This window comes from Mixophyes fleayi, chromosome 1 (assembly GCF_038048845.1).
Source record: "Mixophyes fleayi isolate aMixFle1 chromosome 1, aMixFle1.hap1, whole genome shotgun sequence".
Classification (NCBI taxonomy): Eukaryota; Metazoa; Chordata; class Amphibia; order Anura; family Limnodynastidae; genus Mixophyes; species Mixophyes fleayi.
Window position 1 is genome coordinate 318,404,900 of NC_134402.1, and position 23,229 is coordinate 318,428,128.

Genomic DNA, 23,229 nt, shown 5'->3' on the forward strand with positions numbered 1-23,229 from the left:
GACTTCTGCATCACATGACCTCCTCTGCACAGCGAATACAACTGTAGGAGGAGGTAGAGAAGTGTTAGGAGGTGGCGGAAGGTCTGATGAGCAGGTGGAGGAGGTCAGATGGGCAAGTGAGGAGATCTCAGTGGTATGTTGGGAACATGTGGGAAAGTCTGAGTAGCAGGTGGGGGGAATTTTTGACTACATTTTGGATCTGAGGACTTGTGGGAGTCTGAGTGCATGTGGGTGCATGTTGGGGCAAGTGGGGGTCTCAGAGCATTTGGGGGTATTTTGGAGCAAGTGGGGGGTCTGAGTGGCATGTAGTGGACTTTTGGAGCTAGTGAGGGGCATGTTGGGCATTTTGGGATGAGTGATGCGGGCATGCCCAGGTCATTTTTTTGGCCTGTTTTTGATTCTTAGAATTAAGGCAAATGAGTGGCACTATTAAAGGTTGGAGGGCCACACATACAGCCCTTGAGGTATATCAGGTTGCCCATCACTGACATAAATCATCGAAAAGTAGTAGCTAATGCTGATAGAACAATGTTATTTTGTTTATGATTCTTTTGTATTTCAGCTAATACATTATCATTTTGCTACTATCTCATTTAAGCTAATGTCATAACATGCAATAATGCTGGGATATTTTATTTTAGCTATGCAGTTCACAATGTATTCAGTAAAAGGGGAGGTCTGGGCAGCTTGGTTTGGCCACTAGTAAAAGAAGTGAGAGTGAGAAGAATCTTACTGAACTTTAGGAGTAGCTGACAATGTTTCTACAGAGTCAGCAGCTGGGCTGGGTTTGGAGTCTAGAGATAAAGTGCTCAGCGTATACTGATTCAGAGTCAGTGCTAGCTAGAGTTGGACTGAGGAACAGGAACAAGAAGTGTGTATATCCACATGGACACAAATAATCAACATCACTCAGCACAGGGTGAAAATCTGATACCAGGATTCGTGACTCTACTCCTGACTATCCGTGTGACCCCAGGCATGGAAACAAAGGAAGGATTGTTAATGGCACTTTACAGAAAATCTGAAACATTTCCCTGAATATTTGCATCTGGCATGAAAGACTATCAGGAAAAGAAGAAAGAAGAATTGCACTTAATGAAACAGAGGAGAGGAAGACAAAAGATAGAGAGGGAGTGAGAAAGCTAGACACACGACAACAGAAAGAGAGATAAGGGAAACAGATAGGAAACATAGACGGGGGAGTAAGGAAGTGACAATAAGTTAAAGTATAGGATAGATAGATTAGGAGAGTTAAAAAGAGAGGACGGACAAAAGTGGCAGATGGAGAAGTGAGAGAGCAAAAGAAGAAATAAGAGATGAAAAAAGATGGAAGATGAGAGAACAGAATTGGAGATAAATGGAAAAAGCCAAAACTGTAAAGTGTGGGAAAACGCTGGCATTTAGATTTAGATGAGAACAGAGACAGGACTAACATTGAAAGGTATTATAAAGGCAAGGAAACAGAGAAACTGTACACAGAGAACAAATCAGAGAGCAAGAGAGGCGGTGAGGAGAAAAGAGGGGGGTGCTGCTCTGTAGCTAACCCCCTAACAGGTCCCCCAGAGTGAGTAGAGAGAGAAGGCAGAAGGAGAGGAGGAGATGCTACGAGGAGTCTGACTTTCACATACTAAGAGCTGCACACAGTGAGACTGCCTGAACCTGTGTCACCGAGACAGCACTGCAGGACAAGGACACAGACAACTGCAGAGGCAACCCGCATAGATATGTGACTGTACATCCGCAGCAAGACATGGTGAGGGTGGCACTGCCCTGTCTGCCACTGTCTCACTCCTTTCATATAAACTGGCTGCCATATAGCTTCTAGACATGCATCTGTTTCTTTCTATCACTCCTCTCTTTTCTAAACTCGCTCACATCTTCCTCTCTCTCTTTCTTTGTCTGCTTCAGTCCTGCTCAAAGAATCTCTTTCCAAATCTGTTTTCAATTACCACAAATCTGGTTCTCAACTAAAACATACTTCCTTTAGGGAATATTGTCTTTCCGACACTCGGTCTAGCCTTGCTCTGCAGATCGAGGTTAGGAGGGGTAAATGATGGAGGACTTTGGGGGAACAGTAACAGTTTAGGCTCTTTGGGCTGAAATATAAGGCAATGATGCTGTGGTCCATAGGTCAACTCCATCTGTCCATCTGCCATATTTCTCTGTCTCCTAGCCTGCGTCAACCCATCATCTACCCCTTATCATTTGCTGTGTCTTTCTGTATTACTGCCCATTTACTTTACTTTTCTCCTCAGCGTCTCTTTCATCCTCTCTCCTCCTCCCACACTTAGCTCTGTCTCCCTCACATTACTGCTCTGTCTCCTTTCTTCGCTCTCTCTCTCTCTCTCCAGGAAGAAATGATCTCACACATTTAATGATTTGCAGCTGGTGTTATGGCTGAGAAAGGACACACACAGACATGCTTGTACACTGAATATTGCTACACATAGCAAAACACACAACTTTCCCATGTATCGATAAACAATGTTTTGTACACTTATCACTCTTAAAGGTAAATAACCTTAAGACACCAATGTATACCAAAAGCTGTTAACCTCCCAATATAGAAATTCATACAAAATTCCTCTTGCAAATCCCCATAAAACCTACCATCGTGTAGGATAGATAGGCGTTATAATACCGCTTCACGCAATAAGCAGAACACTTTTTCCTGCACCTTTTATTTTTCGCTGTATCCCTTTATATTAAAGCAAATTGCAGTAGTTGATTTACTTAGTACAATAGACACAATCTAGGAAGATATAAATACATTGTTTGACTTGTGTTACGCATTGACTGGCTTAATCCTAACAAATTTGTGCTAGTTATTTTTATCCATAAAGTTGAACGTGAAGATTTTTCACATACAACCTCTCACATACTGATTTTTCAATCAGTGGTGAGAGGTTTTTGGCTATCTGTCTCTTGTGAGTACTGGGCCCAAAACTGTTTTGTTTTTTCTAAGTTGACTTTAGTTCCGTTCAGTAGTTTTCTGAAACTTGGAAAAAGGCTAAAGGTTTTTTTGGCTGAGATGTAACAGGAAACAGCTGGGCCGGCAGAGTGAGATTGAGACACCAATGCTGCAAGCATGTAGAGTATAATCCTGATTCAACTTTGTCTCTATATACAAAATTTACAGATACTACTAATTCACACACAAGTCTCTCAACACATGCAAGATCCAGTTACATTGTACATTCTGCATATGCAAAACTGAAACTCAAAATATCACTCTTATCTTACCCCAGTCCCTCCAACATGACCGCGTTACCTACTACAAAATGATCCAGCAATTTCAGTGGAAAGTTCGGCAGCAGAGCATTTTGTACCAGGTGGAAGGAGACATGTTTTACATAGACAAAATTCAACAAAATACAGATCTCTTCATACAAAACTGTTGTGATATTAAAGGGGGTGTTCACTTAAAATCATTCACATTTAATTCATATACCAAAGCTGAAAATAAGGAGATCTGCAATCTCTTTTATTCATTTCTCTATTGTCTAAAGACTGAAACCAATCACTAAACCCAACTGTTCATCTTCAGCATTAAGGGATAAAATGGTTTATCCTTCTAATGTATTGATTGTGAAAGAGATAGTCAAAGAGAGTCTATTGTATGAAAGGACCGCTGGAGCAGAGAATACTACCATCTTACTATGCATTGCCCGCATGCAGCACTTGCTTCATTTTTAACTTTAGTTGGAGAAAATTTTTAACCGTTTTGCAGAGAGTTGCAATATTTTAGCAACATAATGAAAAAAAAAACTAATAGTAGCTAATAGAGCCTATACTGATAGTAGTTAGCTTTGGTGATGAAAAGTCACTTATCAGCACAACTTACAATTATTTTATTACCATGAGCGGTTCTCAGCTGTAGCAGGGAACAATATCCAGAGAGACAAGGGTTACCATTTGGAGACTCCATTCTGCTTTTTTTTTTTTAAAAAAAAAAAAGAAAATACAGTTGTAATGGTAGTAAAGTGCATGTACAAGGATATGACAGTAGAAACCATTGTTTCTACTGTTGCCATTGACAATAATAGTAACAACATTGCCAGCATTGCGGTAGAGATCCGTTTGTGTTCTGGTTTTGAAACATTTTTGCATTTTCTCAAAATGTTCATACTCTTTATAGTCATTCTTTACTATTGCTGCCATATGTATAAATATATAGCCATGAATTCTGGTTATTTAGCCCAAATGAGACATAGATCAACATCTTTTCTGTTGGTGCTCTGATTCTGGATTTGTGCAGGGGATCTTCAATTCTGCCACAGCATTCGGGGTTGTGGAGGAAAAGGGCAGTGTTTGCACTAGGTGATGAGAGTTTGATGGAGCAAAGGCTTTCCATGCTAAGTGGCAAGATTATTTTATTGAACAGGGTACATTTATAGCAGCATTTCTTATATTTAAGGGGAGCATTTTGCATCTTCCGGTTACACTTTGCTGGAGAGGTGATTCAAGCGCATTTAATAAATGTAATAAATTAAATTCTGATGTCCTTAAACTTGTGATTAATGTGAGCATAAATAAGGCTAATTTTAGGAGACAGAAAAACATAAGTTTTATTTAAAGAACTGGGTCAGCAGACCATCTAGACACATTGGTGCACAACCAAGTCATTTTTCGCTATTCAGTGTGAAAAGGGTCCACAATATGCCGTGTACCTCTTGTTCTGAAAAAAATCTACAAATTATACTACCATGTTATATATTTCTCCTATTAAGCTTACAAGTACAGTCTTGTAAGAACTGCATGACATATGAAGAAAAATATATCACATAGGTATTTTGCTATTCATGGAAACAAAGCTATTTCCACTTGTTGCATGCAGTGCAGTAGTGCAGGTGGGAGATTAATAATTACAGTATGAATTCTGTCTAGATATTGTTTAGCTATTACACTATTTACATCTTCAGTAAGAACAATTCATAGACAGTACAACTTACCATGTAAGTGGTAAGTGGTCCTCACTACCCACTTACTTTAGGTAACTTGCTGTGTTTCTGGATTTCAGCTATGTACAGGAATACAGTTCATTTCTCTCTAGTAAGCACCTCTTATGTGTATCTAGCAGTACATAGCATGTTTATTGTACTAGGCTAAAATATTCAACAGAACATCTGAACTTTTCTGAGACCCTACTGTGTATAGACATTCTTAGACAACAGCACATTTTTGATTGGACCAGCCATAGACTCCACCTCTTCGCTTTTCTGCTTTCAATGTTTTTCATGACCTTCTACAGAGATCAGGAGGAGCAAAGAAACCTGGATGTTTTGCCACTGTAGAATGTACATTTATATTTGTACATGTTACAAGATACCTTTTCATATGGCACCAACTTTACATTTAGCTACTGTCTTTGTTCATTTGGCATTTTCAACACAATTAAGATACATTAGTATATATATATATATATATATGTAATTCCTAATAGAATGTATACAGTATAATGAATAGAAGATGTATGTTTTTCAGACCCCGCAGTCTGTGGAGGATTGCCTGCAGAGTACTCTCTCATCCCTGTACCCTCCCTTTGAGGTGACAGCCCCAACACTCCTGACCCAGGTTTTCTCTGTGCTTGAGAGGACATATCGTGAGGATCCTCTGAGGTATACTCTGGAATTTCTCATACCAGCCAAGAGAATCCTGCAAAATGTACAACACCAAGCTTGTGTAAGTGTCACCTCTATATCCAATCATCAATTTATTATAGGTTGATTTCTAGATCTGACATATAGTGGCCTGTTTATCAATACAGATATCTGCATTGCATTAGCCAGATGGTTAAAGTTCAAAATAGGTTTCAAGAAATGTAAGAAAATTAAAAAGATATTTAGAAACCTCTATACATTAAACAATTGTTTATTCATTTTTTTTCCAATGATTCTCATACGTTGTTGCCATTCTGAGATTGCGATAATGGAATAAGTATAGCTAAGTACTGCTGTGATATATGGTAAATAGACTTACACGTGTAAAGGTGATGTCATTGCAGGCAGTAACCCTTTTATGCATTGGGCAAAGCAAGAAAAAGCCATATCACTGGCAATATGACATTTCATCCATTGATAAATTGGCCCCATAGTTTGTGCTGTTCATTAAAGTCACCATTTGTTTTGTTTTAGAGGTAAATGCAGTATACATGTCTACAACATAGAATAACTGTAAGTCAAACATGCGCAGAGTTAGTTTCCTTAGACAACGGAGGGGAGAGCATGAGGCCTGCCGGAGAGGAATTCGAAGATGGTCTGTCTGTAGGATAGAATGGCTAATGCAATCTTCAGATAGCGTCAGCCATCGTGGACAATTGGCTTGATAAATTGTCCCAGACCGCAGTCACCATTGAACATTATGGAGACTGCTGTATACTGCAATACTTGGCCTTAGGCTTTTGTTACATTGATAGGATACTATAATATGCCTAAACCATGCATAAATAGCTGTTTAAGGCTTGATAAATAGGCCCTTACATTACCTCAGTTCATAGAGGACTCTAAACTTTCTTCCAGAAGTCTGAGCTGGGTACTTTTGTCATTGTATTTTAAAATAAAAACTGCATCGCCCTTTAATTAAAAGACAATAAGTCAGTTAATGTTTCATTTACTCTCTGGCAAACTTCTTTTATCATTTTTTTTTTTTTTGCAGTCTCAATATAGTGGGTTTCTCTTCTTTCACGAAGGCTGGCCGCTTTGCCTTGGAGACAAGATCCTTATTCAGCTTTCTTCCCTTCCCTGGCATTTTCTAAAGAATGGGGATTTCTACTTACAAGTGGTGCCATACTTGGAATGCTCCCCAAGACTTGTGCTTAAGTGCCTTTCCCAAGATGGCAGTGGTGTCCAGGAGATTGTGGTGCCTGAAAGCTCCCATCCATTTCTTTTCTCTGCTGAATGGCTTAATAGTATCAATAAAGACCGTAGCTCAGTGCGTCTTGAGAATTGTCTAGCCTCTGTGGAAGAAAAAGTCCTTCGACTACCATGGTCTGAAGTCATCTATCCTCGTTTTATACACAAAGAAGGCTTCATTGTGGGAAGGAGGTGCCCCCCCGGCCCTATAATGCCACCGCTAGAGTGCCGAAGTCCTGGTGATGGAGGAATCACCATTGGAGAGTTGGGGGACCCCAAAGTCAGCACCCATCTGTCACTGTCAAATAATCAAGAATATATTGAGAGTTGGAGAGAAGGTGCTGTCTCACACATGTCGGGTTCTCTTTCTGGCACTGCAACAGACTCTATAGAAGGGGAGTATGTGGAACTCAGCGCTCCCAGTCCTGGGTTTGTAGGAAAAGTAGAGAGTCATAGGGACACATGGACTTCAAGAGCAAAGACTGCTCCAAGCAGGAAAGGTAAAAAAAAGGGACATGAGTCTTGGCTACACCAGAGGAAGCCAGGAAAGGTAGGTTCCTTGAGCACTTTAAAGGGGATGACTAAGGAGATATGGGAAGATAGCTCTTGCGTGAGAAATGCTGGAGAACAAACTAACTCTGCAGCAGAGGGTCACAGTTATTGGGATGTTGATACAACAAACTGTTCTACTGAGATCGATGTGGTGGCTGAATGGAGAAAAGGTTTAAATTGCCTTCAGAGGCAAGAGGAAGACATATTTTCAGCAAGGCAAATGTGGGGTTCTTCTGAAAGAAAAGTATGGAATGATAAGGACTACTCAGAGGAACACAGTGAGGTATCTTGGGGAGCTGAGAGAGCTGAAAATATAAATAGTTCTCAGGAAGATGCCATTTTATCAAAGACACTTAAAGGATGTTCATTAAAAGATGATATTGTTAAAGAAAAGGATAATATACTATCTTTAGATGGCACTGAAGACATTTCTGATGAATGCAAAAAAGTTTCCTCTGGAGACAGCTCACAGCCATCTAAAGAGGGACAAAGTGAGACATTCAGAAGTAATAATAATATGATTGCTATTGTCGATTGCCAAAGTAACTGCCCATTGGACTTTTTAAAACAGTTACTTAAAGAAAACAGCCAGCCATTGGATACACATGAGGAAGTCTGTCATTCAAGAGAATCCTCACTGACCCGGCCAAGCAGAACATGGGCAGATGGTCAAGAAACTTCAAATGTACAAGGAGAAGGTGATAATACTGTTGGGGACTTTCAAGTGCCATCTAATGAGACAAAATCTCACCCAGGAAAAGGAAAGCATCATGTTTGGGGTCAGGTCACTGAAATATCCCATAAGACTGGAAGAGGGAGAAGAAAAAAGAGGAACAAGAGGGGAAGGGGACCTTTAAGAGCAGAAGCAAGGAAAGTAACTCACAAGGTTGAACATCTCAAAACGAATGCCAAGCAAGAGGAAATTGAACCTGTCACCACATCCAAAGATGAAGTGGAATTGAACATAAATGATCAGGATATAAATGACCGAAGATTATCTGGTGAGATATGTGTAGTATGTATATCGTAGTGTTTAAATGTAATAACCTCAATAAGAGAAAAGTTGCTTTCAGACAACTTCAGTCAAAATAATTAATATTTGTAGAGGTCAAAATAATTCTAGGGCAACTACATTGTCACCTCTTTTTTTCTTTGTTAGCAGAAACTGTCCCTCCATCTGTCAGTGAACTGGAAGAACCATCCATCTTGGCAGATATGGAACCAGAGCCATCACTTTCCCAGAGCCCTTTGCTGCAGACATCTTGTATTTCAGATTTCAAGTGCCTCCTTAGAGATGTTAATTGGGACATACTGGAGTCAGAAGTATTCTGCTTGACTGGTGAGAAGTATCTTTATGCTTTTCTTAATTGGCATCGAATCAGATAAGCACTAATATAAACTAGACAAGTGTTCAAAGAAAACTCCCAAGGACCTGTACTGAGAAGTAAAGCCTCAAAACAAAAACATGGAGGACAGACTATATATCGCAGGACTGAATCCAGAACAATTATTCTAGCTTTCCCTGTTCTACATACCAGAAAAAAGTCTTAAACCATTAGAAAGACCCTAAGTATTAGGTTGTACTAGTATGTAACACAGGGAAAACTAAAATGTGTACAGAATGTTAACTGATCCTATTAGCATTATCCAGTCAGCCAATCAGGTTAAAAAAAGAAACAATTTAGTACTGGTTTTAAGATGTGTTATACAGGCTTGTCCTGACAAAATAATAATAAAGCATTATTAGTGCCTACTTATTGTTCAGCTGTATCTACATGTTGACAATAACCTCCAATCCCATTTATTCCTTATTTCTTTGTTAGGATTTCCTTACATCTATAACAAGCATGTTTAAATTGTTCTACTGTATTAGCCTCTACCACCTCTGATGGGAGGCTATTCCACTTATCCACTACCCTTAAACAGACAAAAGGGTAAAAATTAATTTATTTGAAATAAAAACAGCCCTAGACTATGTCCTAGAATCGTGTATGAGGAATTTTTATTTTCTCAAGCCAAAGACCCTGGATCTAGGTGAGAAATAAAGAGGCTGAATGAGAAAGATTGTTCTTACACTGGTGTCTTGGTTTTGCTAGTAGCAGCCTAGACTGGGGGATGGTTTTTATCATTTCCTGACGTTTATTTTGGTGTTTTTTTTACAATGTATTGCCTTTTAAATTTGCTTACATGTGTGTCAACATTTTGAATATCGACTGTAAACCCTGTCCACAGTTTGCATACAAACATTTTAACTGTGTCGACATTTTGAACCTGTAGACAGTATGACTGTCAACCCTATAACTGTGTTGTTGTTAGCTATGACTGTTGTCATTTTGGTGTACACATGTTTACTGTCGACATTTCATACCCAATCCGACAGTAAGTAAAATATTCTGAACAGTTATTTTCAGTGATAGTTGTTAAAACAAGAATAGGTACATCCTGTAAGAGTGTAAGTAGGACTCTCTTACCTCTCTGGCAATACCCAATCTTGTTTTATTACTGTATTTCTTTGTATAAATAAATATATTCTTCCAATGTAGCTTTATACCATGCAGTATACAGCAGCAGCTGTGTCATCTATTGAGATACATATTGCTCTTACCAATGGCCACACTGGGCAGAATGTATGTTTATTTATTACAAAATATACAGGCACCTTTGACTTGAATTACAGCGAGTTATATGGATTCCTGTAGCTGTGTGCATACTGATGCAGTACTGACCATTCTACCATCTAAATGTATTGCAGCTGTCTTTTCTATTCTATATTATTTGCTATTCGGCTGTGATGCAGCAATGCTAATCACAGTGTCACTATGCCACCCACAAAGTTTAAAATGTTGGTCTTTTGTACCATGAAAAAGTAAATAATGAAGCGTTCCATTTGTGACTTTGAAACCAGCTGTCATGAAAATCACACCCACTGAGAACTATTCCATCCCAAGACAAAGCCCAACAGTCAAACACACAGATTAAAACTTTACCGGTCTTTCACAAGTCCCTGTACTAAGTGTTCAGTTCAATAATACCTCTATCTGCCACATTAACATATCAATAAGTTACCAGACTATGGAAACCATTAGAAACACATATTTCTCTGGTATACAGGGTGAGCTGCGTAGTCTTTAGGAGAGTCCATTCCAGTTGTTGTCTCTAATTGCTGTTGTTGCTTTGCAGGAGGACAAGACAGAGACAAGAGAGCATTGCTGATTGTATCCCCAGCCAAAGCACCAGCAGAAAATACCCAGAGAGACCTTCAGGAAGCCATTTTATATCTGTTCTTTCTTCTCAGGTAAAGAAGAAGGAGTGACCGGTAGGGAAAGGAGTCGGAGTGAACACAAAATAAATAGAAGAGAAATACTGGCTTCATTGTGTATTAAGATAATTCATTTCATATGTCAGTGTTGTTTTAAACACTACACTGATCACTGAGCCAGACCCCAAACAAAATGGTTCATTAACAGCTGGGGGCCATATTAAAGAAATTTGTCTGTGACAAAGCAATCTTATGTTTATACCTTTGTAGTGACCTTCTTATAGAGCTTTAATGCGGGATAGGATTGAAAGAGACGTGGATGCGCAAACGTCAGGGACAGAGAGAAAAACTATATATTGTCTTATGAAGAAACTTATTCCCTCTTTCTCAGGTCTGATCTTCGTGATTTGGGCATGACCCTCATTCTGGATCTGCGAGATGGCACACCCCACCCTGAGACTTTCCTACAAATGCTTGACAACGACAAGGTACCAATGTTCTGAGTATAGAAATGTTTGTTTATCTAAGGCCATGACAACCTGGATGGGTGTGTTGGATTTTACAGCCAATTTCTTTATTGGGGGAGCAGGTAATTATACAGTATTGCTCCAGGGGAATATTCTGCCAAGCAGCAGATATCTGGGAAGTCATTCAAGCAACAGGTCAAGAAGAAAATGAAGAAACCCAGGAAGATAGCTGAATAAGTGAAATATAATAATAATAATAATAATAATAATAATAATAATAATAATAATAATATTGTAATATAGCATACCATGATATACAATGTCTTTCTATTCACAGGAATCCGTCCATAGATGTATAAACCGCACCTTATTAGTCTATGATATGGAGAACCCTGCTGCAGCTCAGAGTGATCTTCTCAATGCTCAGGCAAGCACGCCTCTTCCTTACACAGTAAATCAATATGTAAATAAGGGATAATAAGTGCACAGTGATACAGCACAGTGCCATGCCAAAGTCTGCTCATCCACTAGCATAAAGACTGGCATTGACAGCACACACATGTGACTCTTCATCAGTGTTTCCACATCACAGCAGTTTATCCTGGACCTGGCAGCATTAGCTTAAGGGGGAGAAAGGAAACTTTCCTGTAGAATGGAAACTCTGCACTTTGATTTCTATGTCAACATTTTTCCCTCAAACCTTTCTACAGACTTATATATTTAGAGCAGACAGAAAAATAACATGTGAAACCTGTCTGCATACCTACAGACAATAAAACTATAGTCCCTACAATAAAATGAGCCTACTGTATTCTTTGTTACCTGAGTCACATGTGTTCCGTCTGCTCAGTTTGCACTGATTGTACCATGGTTCTCCTCTTTGTCCCCTGCAGGTTGTGTTGACAACAGAACTGACACAGTATGTTGAAGCAGATGAGTTGCCGGAAAGTCTTGGAGGAAAGAGACCCTACATACACTCTGAGTGCGTGAAGAGCCAGCAGGTGAGATGTGCATCTATACGTGCGTTCATCTTGATAGAGCTTCATGGAACATAAATAAAACTAAAATGAGTGTAATAGAAACTGACATTATCCATCATAGCTATTAAACATGCATCTCCTGCCTGTGAAACACACCGAGTACATACTGATTTATGAATGAATTGGTCATAGCCAGATGGTTTGTAACAAAACACAGAGACAAAACATAACCAGACAGTCACATCTGGTGTGACGGAGGATATCTGGCTCTCATATGTCCAAATGGAAATATTGTGCACATTTTTTATTTGAAAGAATACAATAATTCATGTTGATGCTTAATAATGTTATGTATCCCATTGCATGGACTCTGTACTGATTTATTCATATGTTACCCTGTGTTTATAAATCTTTAATAGAATAGCCAGACTTACAGTCAGGAATATATTTTCGGATGGGAGCAGAAAGCCAGAATTATTCTTCGTTGATTGATGACATGGGAGAGGGTACCGTCTGTTTCTTGCACGTACTGCAATTCTGAATATTGTCTTCACTGCATTTATTCTGGATATTTAGAAATGATACATGGCCTGATGTAGAGCTGAACATAAAGATATATACTTTGTGTGTGTGAACAAAGGTGTGTCTGCACACTTGCGTTTCCACGATTGTGTTTACTGTTACATGCATCTTAAGATATGTGCAACCTTAAATCTAGCATAAATATGTGCTTGGAGCAAAGATACAAAAAATATCATTATCATTATCAGCTTCAAATCTTGCACCCAGTTTCTGTAGGTGCAAGATTTACGTCTTTTAACTGACATATGTCAAGATCTGTGTAAATAAGATGCATATCAAAGAGGTGTGCTTAACATGCATCTGCATATCCCCTTACAGTATGCTCTGATCCACCTCTCTAAATATGGATTTAAGTTGTGCACATGCTCAGTACATTCATTTTCTACCAAGACACATCTTTACATGATGCAAATGCACCCAACTCAGCTTAGGCCCACAGTGCATGTCATTTCACTATTAACTGCAATTCACTGTCACTGCCCTTTAACCTAGCATTTCCTCAAGATATTCTTACAGGATCATTCCTCATCTACTGTACCGTCACCCCAAAATGTTATCTTTTATTCAAGATGCCACCAAAACTATGATCCATGCTCTCATCATCTCCCGTCTCGACTACTGCAACCTCCTCCTTACTGGCCTCCCCTGCTCCCGCCTTGCCCCCCTCCGCTCTACACTCAATGCGGCTGCGAGACTCATCTTCCTCTCACGCCGCTCCTCCTCTGCCTCCCCTCTCTGTCTTTCCTTACACTGGCTCCCCTTCCCCTGCAGAATCCTTTTCAAACTCCTCACCACCACTTACAAGGCTCTCTCTCAGTCTACTGCCCCCTACATCTCTGACCTCCTCTCCATTCACACTCCCGCCCGCTCCCTGCGCTTAGCCAATGATCGCCGCCTCTCCTCCACTCTGATCACCTCTTCCCACTCTAGAATCCAAGACTTCTCCCGTGCTGCCCCCCTTCACTGGAACGACCTCCCTCGCTCCATTCGTCTCTCACCCAATCTGTGCTCCTTCAAGCGGGCTCTTAAAACTCACCTGTTCCTTAAGGCCTACCAACCACCCACTTAACCTCTCACCTCTTCTAGTTCTCCCCTGCCCCCTTTCTCTCTCCCCGTTGCTTCACTGGCTCCCTTATGTACCTGATTCTGTTTACCCTCCCTTAGGATGTAAGCTCGTATGAGCAGGGCCCTCTTCCCTCCTGTCTCCATACCTGTTCTTCCACTCCGTCTCTACTGTATCTGCCTGCCTGGAGTTTCTGAAGTACTGGTACTTTGTGTTTATTGTTCTGTACTGTCTTACCCTGTATAGTCTACTGTTTGTACCATGTACGGCACTGCGGAAAACTTGTGGCGCCTTACAAATAAACGATAATAATAATAATAATAGTTTCTAACCTATCCATAGTTGCCAACTTTTAAATCCTGTCATATAGGAAGACAAGTCATGTGACAAGTGTAGGGAGGCCTGGGGACGCCGGTGCATCACCATAGATCCACCCTCTACTATAAAAAAGCCGAAAATCACGGCATTGAATGGTGAGGGTGGGGCTTAATTATACAGTTGTATCATTAAGCACCACCTCCAAAAGTGTCAAGGAGGTTGCCTACTCTTCCTGGAGGCCGGGAGGTGCCTCCTGTAAATTCTGGGAGAGTAAGCAATCATCCCACCAGCTCATATCTAGTAAGTGGCAATACCCGTCCATGCTATCAAGTATGCTATCTTCACCACCACCACGCTTTCCCAATGCGCGCTGCTTCCGTTTTGCTCCTATCTTTATATGGCACAGTTTGATCTCATATTGCTAATAAAGTGCAGCTGTCACCTATACACAGTGGAGGCAGACATATTGTTGGTCGAACCAATATTCATGAGACCACACTGGACAAGTGGTGTACTTTACGTGAACTGCTTTTATATATAAACACTTTTTTTTCCAATGCTCTCTGCTTCTCTTTGTTCCAGGCCATCCAGTGTTTTTTCTACTGTGTGTTGAGTTCTCAATGTCACCCATCCATAACCCCTGACTGACATGTGTTTGTATAACCCTGACCTAGCACAAACACAACACTTCCATGTCCCTTATACTTTATTTAATCCTTGTGTTTCAATTATTCTTAGCTCTAAAGTGTAAGCTATTATGAGCATGGCACTTGTCTCCTATTGTATCACAGCTTGTATTTGTTGTAAGCCTGTGCTGCATGGCACTGTAGCGTATACAGGGGCTATGTAAACATCTATAACAATAATAACTATTCAGATGTTGCTATTATGCCCCTTGCTTTTCAAAACAACATCCAAAAGGTTCACAGGAGCCCTACTATCAAAAATAACATAACATAGTCTTATTTTATATTATTTGTACACAAAATAACAATAAAATAAATCGTTACTTTATTGTGCAAATCAACTTTATATAGAGATATTAAGCACTGGATATAAAGTGGATCTGTCATAAAACATGGTTGTCCAAAAATAATCAAATAAAGATTTGTCTAGTTTATTATGAGGACCATTCACAAGAAACTACTTGTTATGTCCTCATGTGGCTACTACTACTCCTGTTGCTCCTAATTTCATGTTGCTGCATATGGATTTAGGTGGCAGGTTGGTGCCCATTATGAGGAAGTAATTGTTTTGCCCCTGGAGGCAGGTCAGTCTGGTCATAGCTCTGTGATTGTGCAAACTGATATTGCATTTGTTTGTCCTGCATACAACTATAAGAAAGCTCCTACGGAGCTTCGCACAGCACCATCATCATGAATTGTAGGCAAGTGTTCGCAGTGGACACTCATCTTCACTCTCAAAAATCATCATCACCATTTATTTATATAGCGCCACTGATTCTGCAGCGCTGTACAGGGAAATCATTCACATCAGTCCCTGCCCCATTGGAGCTTACAGTCTAAATTCCCTAACACACACATAGACAGACAGACAGACAGACAGAGAGACTAGGGTCAATTTAGATAGCAGCCAATTAACCTACTAGTATGTTTTTGGCGTGTGGGAGGAAACCGGAGGATCCGGAGGAAACCCACACAAACACAGGGAGAACATACAAACTCCACACATGGTTGGGAATTGAACTCATGACCCCAGTGCTGTGAGGCAGAAGTGCTAACCACTAAGCCACCATGCTGCCCCACAGCAACAAGCTGTTTCATTAGGTGAAATTGCTGCTTCAAATAGGAAAATGCTGCATTCCTCAGCGGGACACACAACGCATGCACTGAGTTGGTACTGAGGGAATTCCAGACCAGCGTTGTTAGCAGGGACATTGACACTGCTGCTAAATTGATTAACTGGGATTGGAACAGTTTTCAGCAACCTCATCATCATTGGTTATGCCAGAAATCTTTCCTTGAACCAGCAGTTGTTCTCATATGCCATCTTGGGATTTTCACTGTCTGAAGCTATAGGTCTGTTTTGTTTAATGGTTACTTTTCTAATCCTTCCAATTAGACTCCTTGTCACCCTGCTGGACATAGGCTGTGAAACGGTGCATACACTGGTCATAAGGTAGTAGAGCGTGAGTCTCACACCCGTAAAAGTTAATGTGCGAAGCTCCCAGCATGGCCAAAATGACTGGGATGTTGTTTTCCAGATGATCATTGCAGCAGTGCAAAAGTTCAAATAGTAGAAGTTGTGATTGCTTTTGTCTGGAAGACCTGCAACATCATTGGATGAAATTGTGGAGCTTTCTCTCTCTCAGTTGGCTCTCACCTTGTGTGTTCTCTTCCCTGGTGAAGTGGAACCACTGAGAAAAATGAGAGCTAAGGTAGGAAGTCATGGGGCTTTGTTAGTATAGGAATTTTAGTGGGTATTCCCAAGAGAATCGGGCTGCAGCCCCCATCCCTTCCCCCTTTCCTATAGGAGCGCAGGAAGGATACTTATTCTATGCTTTGTTAGTATAGGACTTTAATATAAGGCAGACCCCCACATCAGGGTGTTCATGAAACTGCTATGCTGGCAACAGTGTGGACATCAGCCTATTTATGTTAGGCATGGGATTGGTGTAGGCATACGGCTGGGTACAGGGTACAGGGCTGAATGTGGTGGGAATATACAATACTACACTATACTATATGCAGTATTTATCTTTGCCACACTGTGCAAAACAGTCTAGGTTCACTTGCGCAAATGGAGACGCACAACACCACCAAAGACGTAACCGCTATGCACGTAAATGAGGACCAATGTGTTTAAAAAAGTAAATATAAATACAATGACACAAATAAATGAATTTTCTATAAATATAACAATGTCCTTGTACTCTTCTGAGCTAGTGCAGTGTTTCTCAAACCCAGTCCTAATTCCTCAGTGCAGGTGTTCCAGGTGACAAGAGAACTAATTATGCCACCAGTGGATCTGTTGCAAAGTGTCAGTCAGTAATGAATATACCTGTGTTAAAGCAAAGATATATGGAAAACCTGCACTGTTAGGAATCCTGAGGACCAGATTTAAGAAACACTGAGTTAGAGAATAACTAAATTAAGATCACATGAGCAGTATATTTCAAGGAAAAAGGAAAAGTTCAAATTAAATTTTGGGGAAATAATTGCAAAGAAATCTACTGTCATTTATCATAACTTTTTTTATCTTTACAACTTAACATTTGCAATTATTGCAGGAATGTGTATGGTTCTCTGCAAAAATAAATAAATAAATAAAACGGAGCAAATCCTGCTAATTAGGAATGTACTGCCGGTTGTAATGCATAATAATAAATTATGTCATGAATAAATAAGCAATAACAAAACAAGCTTATGTGTAAGCAATGTCCTTCATGATGATTTGGAACCTCATATGAATTTAGAAAAAAAATGACATAGCGGCAGGTCTACTTTCACACAAAGCACTAAGATATATTTAAATTAATCTCACCAAATAGCTACATTGTCTAATTTTTGGTCTCTTTCCTCTTGTAGTCTCTGAGCCAACTCCACTCTTTATGCTGTGATGTGCTGCACTCACTGGAGAAAGTCACACAAGATGTAGAATCTGACGTCACGGAGGTCAGTCATCCTATATAGCTATGAGAGACTCTGGCTAGTCTGATAAAAAAAAGTCTACATAACCTATAAATCACAAAACAGTGCGAACACAGCAACACGAAGGATAAAGTACTTTTATTTTTAGAATGCTCTACACAATGTCTTGTGCTATTTTAAACACAACTAAGTGGTATTTTTTACAGTGAAGGCTTAAAAATACTGTACTATACTTTTTTGGCGTAAATAGCTTCCTACCTTATTTATTTATGGCAATATATAGTACATTTCATGGCAACAATATTGCTCATCTCTAGTTGGGAGGTATGACTGCTTCATCTTGTCAACATGTAGGACTTTCAGTGGTTGGTTTCTCATCACCGAGATGCCATGAAGACAACACTGACCGATGAGAGACTTCAGAAACTGCAAAGAGATGGAGGCACTCTTGTAGCAAAACTGCAGAAGTCACCTTATCTGAGGTAATACCAGAGACCCAAACAGCTCAACCTTAACAAGGTCAATCCAGACAAACTTGAATTAAAGACTTTAGTTTGCTTTGTGTTTGGCAGGCTTTATGACCCACTAACCTTTGACCTGTATGAGAGGGTAGATGAGGCCCTACATCGACTTGTCCAGCTGTCAAACAAGAAACTGCAAGAGCTGGAGGCAAAACTGGTGCCACAAGACTATCGAAACAGAACGATTGAGGTATTTATTTATATATTACATTTTGTTATACAGCACCAGTACATTCCACAGCATACAATAATGGAACATAGGTAAGATCACTTATTCATGCGGCAAACTAAATCCCAATGCTGTGATTATAAAAAAGATTCAGCAATGCACTACATCGATGTATATAGGTTATATAAGGTTGTGCAAATATTCCCTGTGACAACATCACAGTGTCATTTTATAGAAACCCAAAGTCCTTTTATCCCATGGTAGCATAGGATGTACAAACGAACTGCAATTAAATCATTTGCAACAGAATGGTGACCTAGCATTGTGTAAAAGTATTGTGTATCGCATCTATAGTGAATACTGTATTTGCTATTACCAGCACTTAATAGAAAACTAAAACATTTAGGACCTCATTTAGAGTCGGACACAAAGTCTGTTTTAGGCGCAAGTGTCCAAAATGCAGGCGGATTTTGTCCTTTCTGCACATGCATGATAGTGTTTGTTTGTTAGATGCGCCTAAAACGGACTTTGCGTCCGACTCTAAATGAGGGCCTTAGTATTCATTCCATGCAAATGTATTTCTTGTAGACAACATGTTCTAAGCCACCACTAAGCACGGTGGCTTAGTGGTTAGCACTTCTGCCTCACAGCACTGGGGTCATGAGTTCAATTCCCGACTATGACCTTATCTGTGTGGAGTTTGTATGTTCTCCCCGTGTTTGTGTGGGTTTCCTCCGGGTGCTCCGGTTTCTTCCCACACTCCAAAAACATACAGGTACGTTAATTGACTGCTAACAAATTGACCCTAGTGTCTCTCTCTCTGTCTGTCTGTATGTATGTGTGTATGTTAGGGTTTAGACTGTAAGCCCCAATGGGGCAGGGACTGAAGTGAATGTGTTCTCTGTACAGCGCTGCGGAATTAGTGGGGCTATATAAATAAATGGTGATGATGATGATAATGTTTGCCTGTATGTCAATATGGAAAGTTACTTTTCACTATAGCTCCCTTATGAGTCACCCCTAAAACAGTCACCTGAAGTAGATATACTGTAGACGACCTGTTGATGTTGTTGGACAATACCCAGATACACTACAACATACTGTATTTGGTTGAGCATGACTTTCTACAACCTAAGCTGGAAGTTTCTGACACAGTAGATAAAATAGCATTGACAATTTTTGTTAAAATTTCAATTTCTATTAAGAATCAGTATTAACCCAGACGTGTGACTTACAGGATAAAGTGGCTGATATTCTCATGTTCCTTCTTTTGAATGTGTTATATACTTGTAGGATTCTCAGAACCTGCTTGATGCACCAAGACATGGCGATATGGGAACAGAGATCCATGGGGAGTCCCAAGACGAGGTAAGTTTGCCAAACATGGGGCATAGTTTTTAGCATTTTTATTTACCTATTTACATCTGCTTGGAGAGAGAAGTACCTTGTTAGCGTCTACTGACATTTACTACTATAGTTTTTCATTTTTCTATTGCATTCCTGGTGTTTGGTTACAGTGCCTAAAAAACATTGAGGATAAATGTAAGGGTCAGTTCAAGTCTTGCTCATGATGATATCAACAATGACATGAATTATTGAGAGACTATCTAGCACTAACCGCCTTAACCACTTTCTGTAGACACGAAAGTTAGAGGAATGGCGAATGCCAGCTGTGGAGCCAGAAGGTCGCAGGTTAGAGGTTGGCGTTAGGATCCGTGGTCTAGAAGTCAGTAGTCGAGAACTAGCTGACCGTACCTGCAGCCCACCTCGTGGCCATGTTCTTAGTAGAGGTGATGGAAGAGGGCCAGATGCTCCTTGGGGAGGAATTCCAAGACCAGAGGGAAGGAGGTGAGCACCTTCCTTACTAGATATTTTTGTTAATTGTCGTTTGAATGGCTAGATACTAAACCCTCTGTAAAATGTGCAATAACCCATAGCAACCAATCAGACATAAGTTTTGCTCCAACTTACACCACATTGAAGCTAATTTCTGATTGGTTGATATGCGTTTGTAAAGTTAGTAAATAATCCACATTATCTCTTATTAAAAAATGACCAAGCTTAGAATAAAAATGTAAGTTAAGTTATATGTATATATTTGTGTACTCTATATTTGCTGATATTTCATCCCTTGAGCACTGTACGAGTTTGTCAATTTATTTATTAGATATATTTCCTCATGTGCATGAATTCTGGGATACAAGTTGTCATAGGGTACAGTGACTGCTGCTAGCAGTATTGGCACTAAGGAGTTAACAGAAATGACTGTTCTGCATACAGGCATTAGCTACACTAAGCTTTAAAGTTTTCCTTAGTGAAAAGGCGAATGTAAGTCATTGTGGTGTACGGTTTTTCCTTTATTTTTACCAGCCGGAAGAGACCTACATGAGATGAGTATAGAAATATGAGATGCTCTTGTCAGATTGCTTCCAGATTGCTCTTTGTTTGTGGTCTATCTAAGCTTCTGCTGTTTTGAATTAGCCTCTGTCTGTTCAGATTACTGTTCCTCTACTAATCTCCAGGAACTTCCTTTACCTTAACATCAGGCTTCTAAAATATATTTATGCAAGATTCTATCCTGTGAAAATTGTGAAGCACCCTCTTTGGGACTTCATTAAACACCGGCTTTGTTCGCCTTTGGAATATTCGGATAATGTCCTGTGTCAACAAAAGTTACAAATCAGAAAATAGACTTTTTGAACTAACCATTAAATCTTTCTGGTGAGAATTGTCTCAAGGTTTTCATGGCAAACAAAGTAAGGCCTTCGATCATTTGTTCTATAGTTTGCTGAGTGGTCGTGTTCTATATGACCATTTGTCTCCTCTGTGCTTTCCAACATTTCCATTTTTCTGGTATGAAACTTAACTAGCTAGCTGGGCATCTTCCTCATAGAGTCATTTGTATTAATTCCTTATGTTGATAGTGACAAAGACTATACCCAATTGATACCTGCTCACTTAATATGCAAAACCGTTAAAATTTAGCAATAACATTTTATAGCATAGTACTTCATCATAGTAATTGGTGTTCAATCTCTAGCATTGGTTCTAGTAAACCTTCGTTCTTACAGAGTTGAAACGCCAACGCACTTGAAGGGGGAGTGGTCAAGCCACACTGAGGCATTGCCACGGCACATTGGGGATGTACCTAGCACCTTGCCCTGCCTTAAAACATGCTTTCAATGCCATGCCCACCTGTATCAGAATCCATTCTCAAAGTGAGGTACATAGGGATTACTGACAGATACAGTCAACATTTCCCCAAAGGCATTTATTTTACCATGATTCAACATACTTTAATTCCACCTAGGAATGAAGCTTAGTAATTTGTTTTTGAAATAACCTTCTGGGCCACTGAGTACCCTCTTCATCCACCTAATATCCCTTGTCATGCCCCTCTCTCTCTCCATCCCTCTGCTTCCCTTCACTTAACTTAAACACACAGTTGTTAGAAGAGATGCTCTAGGTGATCCCAAAACCTGGCAGGGATCCTAACAATTGCGATGGCTACAGGCCAAACTCATTGCTCAATGTAGACCTCAAACTCTTTGTAAAACTGTTAGCAAATAGACTTGGTGGAATCGTCACCTCTCTGGTCCATCAAGATCAAGTCGGCTTCGTTCCTAGTCATCACACCCTAAATATATACTAAAAATGATCAATTTTGATCTAAGCTGCCAGCACTTTGACTACATTTCATAATCCTTAATGCGAAGATCCCTTCTTCATTTAGGGTTCAGGGGCCATCTTCTCAGGGGTGTCAGTGCACTTTATCACAACACCACTATGTCAGTGCTGTCTAATGGCTTTACGTCCCCACCTTTCTGTAACAGGATAAGGCAGGGATGCCCTCTTACCTGCTAAGTTTTGCATTGATGATGGGGCCCTTCACCTCTAAAATTCATGCTAATCCAGGCATCTCTGCAATCAAAACAATATTTTATTTTATTTATCAGTTTTTCACCTTGAATGTGGACTATTTATTTATGCTTTTTAAGTGTTGTAAATTGAAGACACAGTATATCACGGCAATTGAGCCAGATTTTCTCTTAGATTTATAATATAGTGTAGGTAGCGCCATTACTAGGTTTTCTATTTTGGTGTATCTCTGCTATCATGGTTGGCAATGTCATGCTGTATGCTGATGATGTCCTGATGTTAGTGACAAACCCTCTTATATTGCTTGGACCATGAAATCATTCGCTATGATAAGATATCTAATCTGAAGTATTGGATGTTAACCTCTCCCCAGCACTCAGAGCCCAATTGTCCATGCACTTTAACTTTAGGTGACAAGCCCATAGACTCAAATATTTAGGGTTCTCCCTTACAAGGAAATATGAAGCTCTATGCGGTGATTTATATTCATCATTATTCAAAAATATCAACATGTTCTACATCATTTGGACTGGATGTGTGAATGCAGTTAAAATGAACGTTCTAACGAGACTGCTGCATTTGTTTCAGTCCCTTCCGACTGCGATCTCAAACTATAATCCACATTTTTGCAATTTTTTGGGCAAGTAAACAAATGCGAGTGAAAATGCGATCTCTTCACAAATCTGTAAACGGGGGAGGCCTTGGAGTTCCTAACCTCCAATATTTCTTTACTGACATTTAGCTCAATGCATCCTTTGGCAATCCCTCAGAGCTCCAGAATATTGGTATCCACTGAATCTTCTCTCACTAACACAATCTCTGTCTCCACATTGCCCTGGATGCAAACCCAGCATAGAGACCAGGAAGTCTAAAGAATTCTCACAGCATTTTCAATTACAATGTGTGACAGATAGGGTCGCTACTTTGCTCTTCTCTGAAAACCCCAGCCCTTCCTCCAGTGAGACAATCCGGCTTTC

General features: G+C 39.9%; 1 protein-coding gene across 4 annotated transcripts in view; it reads left to right on the forward strand.

Moving 5' to 3' along the window:
- Window positions 1-766: 766 nt before the first annotated feature.
- The window catches only part of ARHGEF40 (Rho guanine nucleotide exchange factor 40), a 47,973-nt gene continuing 25,510 nt past the window's right edge, over window positions 767-23,229 (forward strand). For 2 of the 4 annotated variants that reach the window (XM_075212819.1, XM_075212826.1), the window contains exons 1-13: window positions 767-1,753; window positions 5,485-5,682; window positions 6,655-8,404; window positions 8,563-8,742; window positions 10,584-10,698; window positions 11,054-11,150; window positions 11,467-11,556; window positions 12,023-12,130; window positions 17,621-17,707; window positions 18,038-18,165; window positions 18,256-18,394; window positions 19,667-19,741; window positions 20,013-20,221. In XM_075212819.1, coding sequence (XP_075068920.1) covers window positions 1,751-1,753; window positions 5,485-5,682; window positions 6,655-8,404; window positions 8,563-8,742; window positions 10,584-10,698; window positions 11,054-11,150; window positions 11,467-11,556; window positions 12,023-12,130; window positions 17,621-17,707; window positions 18,038-18,165; window positions 18,256-18,394; window positions 19,667-19,741; window positions 20,013-20,221 — 3,179 coding nt within the window. In that variant the 5' untranslated portion in view covers window positions 767-1,750. The remainder of the gene's footprint in view (window positions 1,754-5,484; window positions 5,683-6,654; window positions 8,405-8,562; window positions 8,743-10,583; window positions 10,699-11,053; window positions 11,151-11,466; window positions 11,557-12,022; window positions 12,131-17,620; window positions 17,708-18,037; window positions 18,166-18,255; window positions 18,395-19,666; window positions 19,742-20,012; window positions 20,222-23,229) is intronic. The other 2 variants (XM_075212834.1, XM_075212843.1) reach the window with 1 other exon arrangement.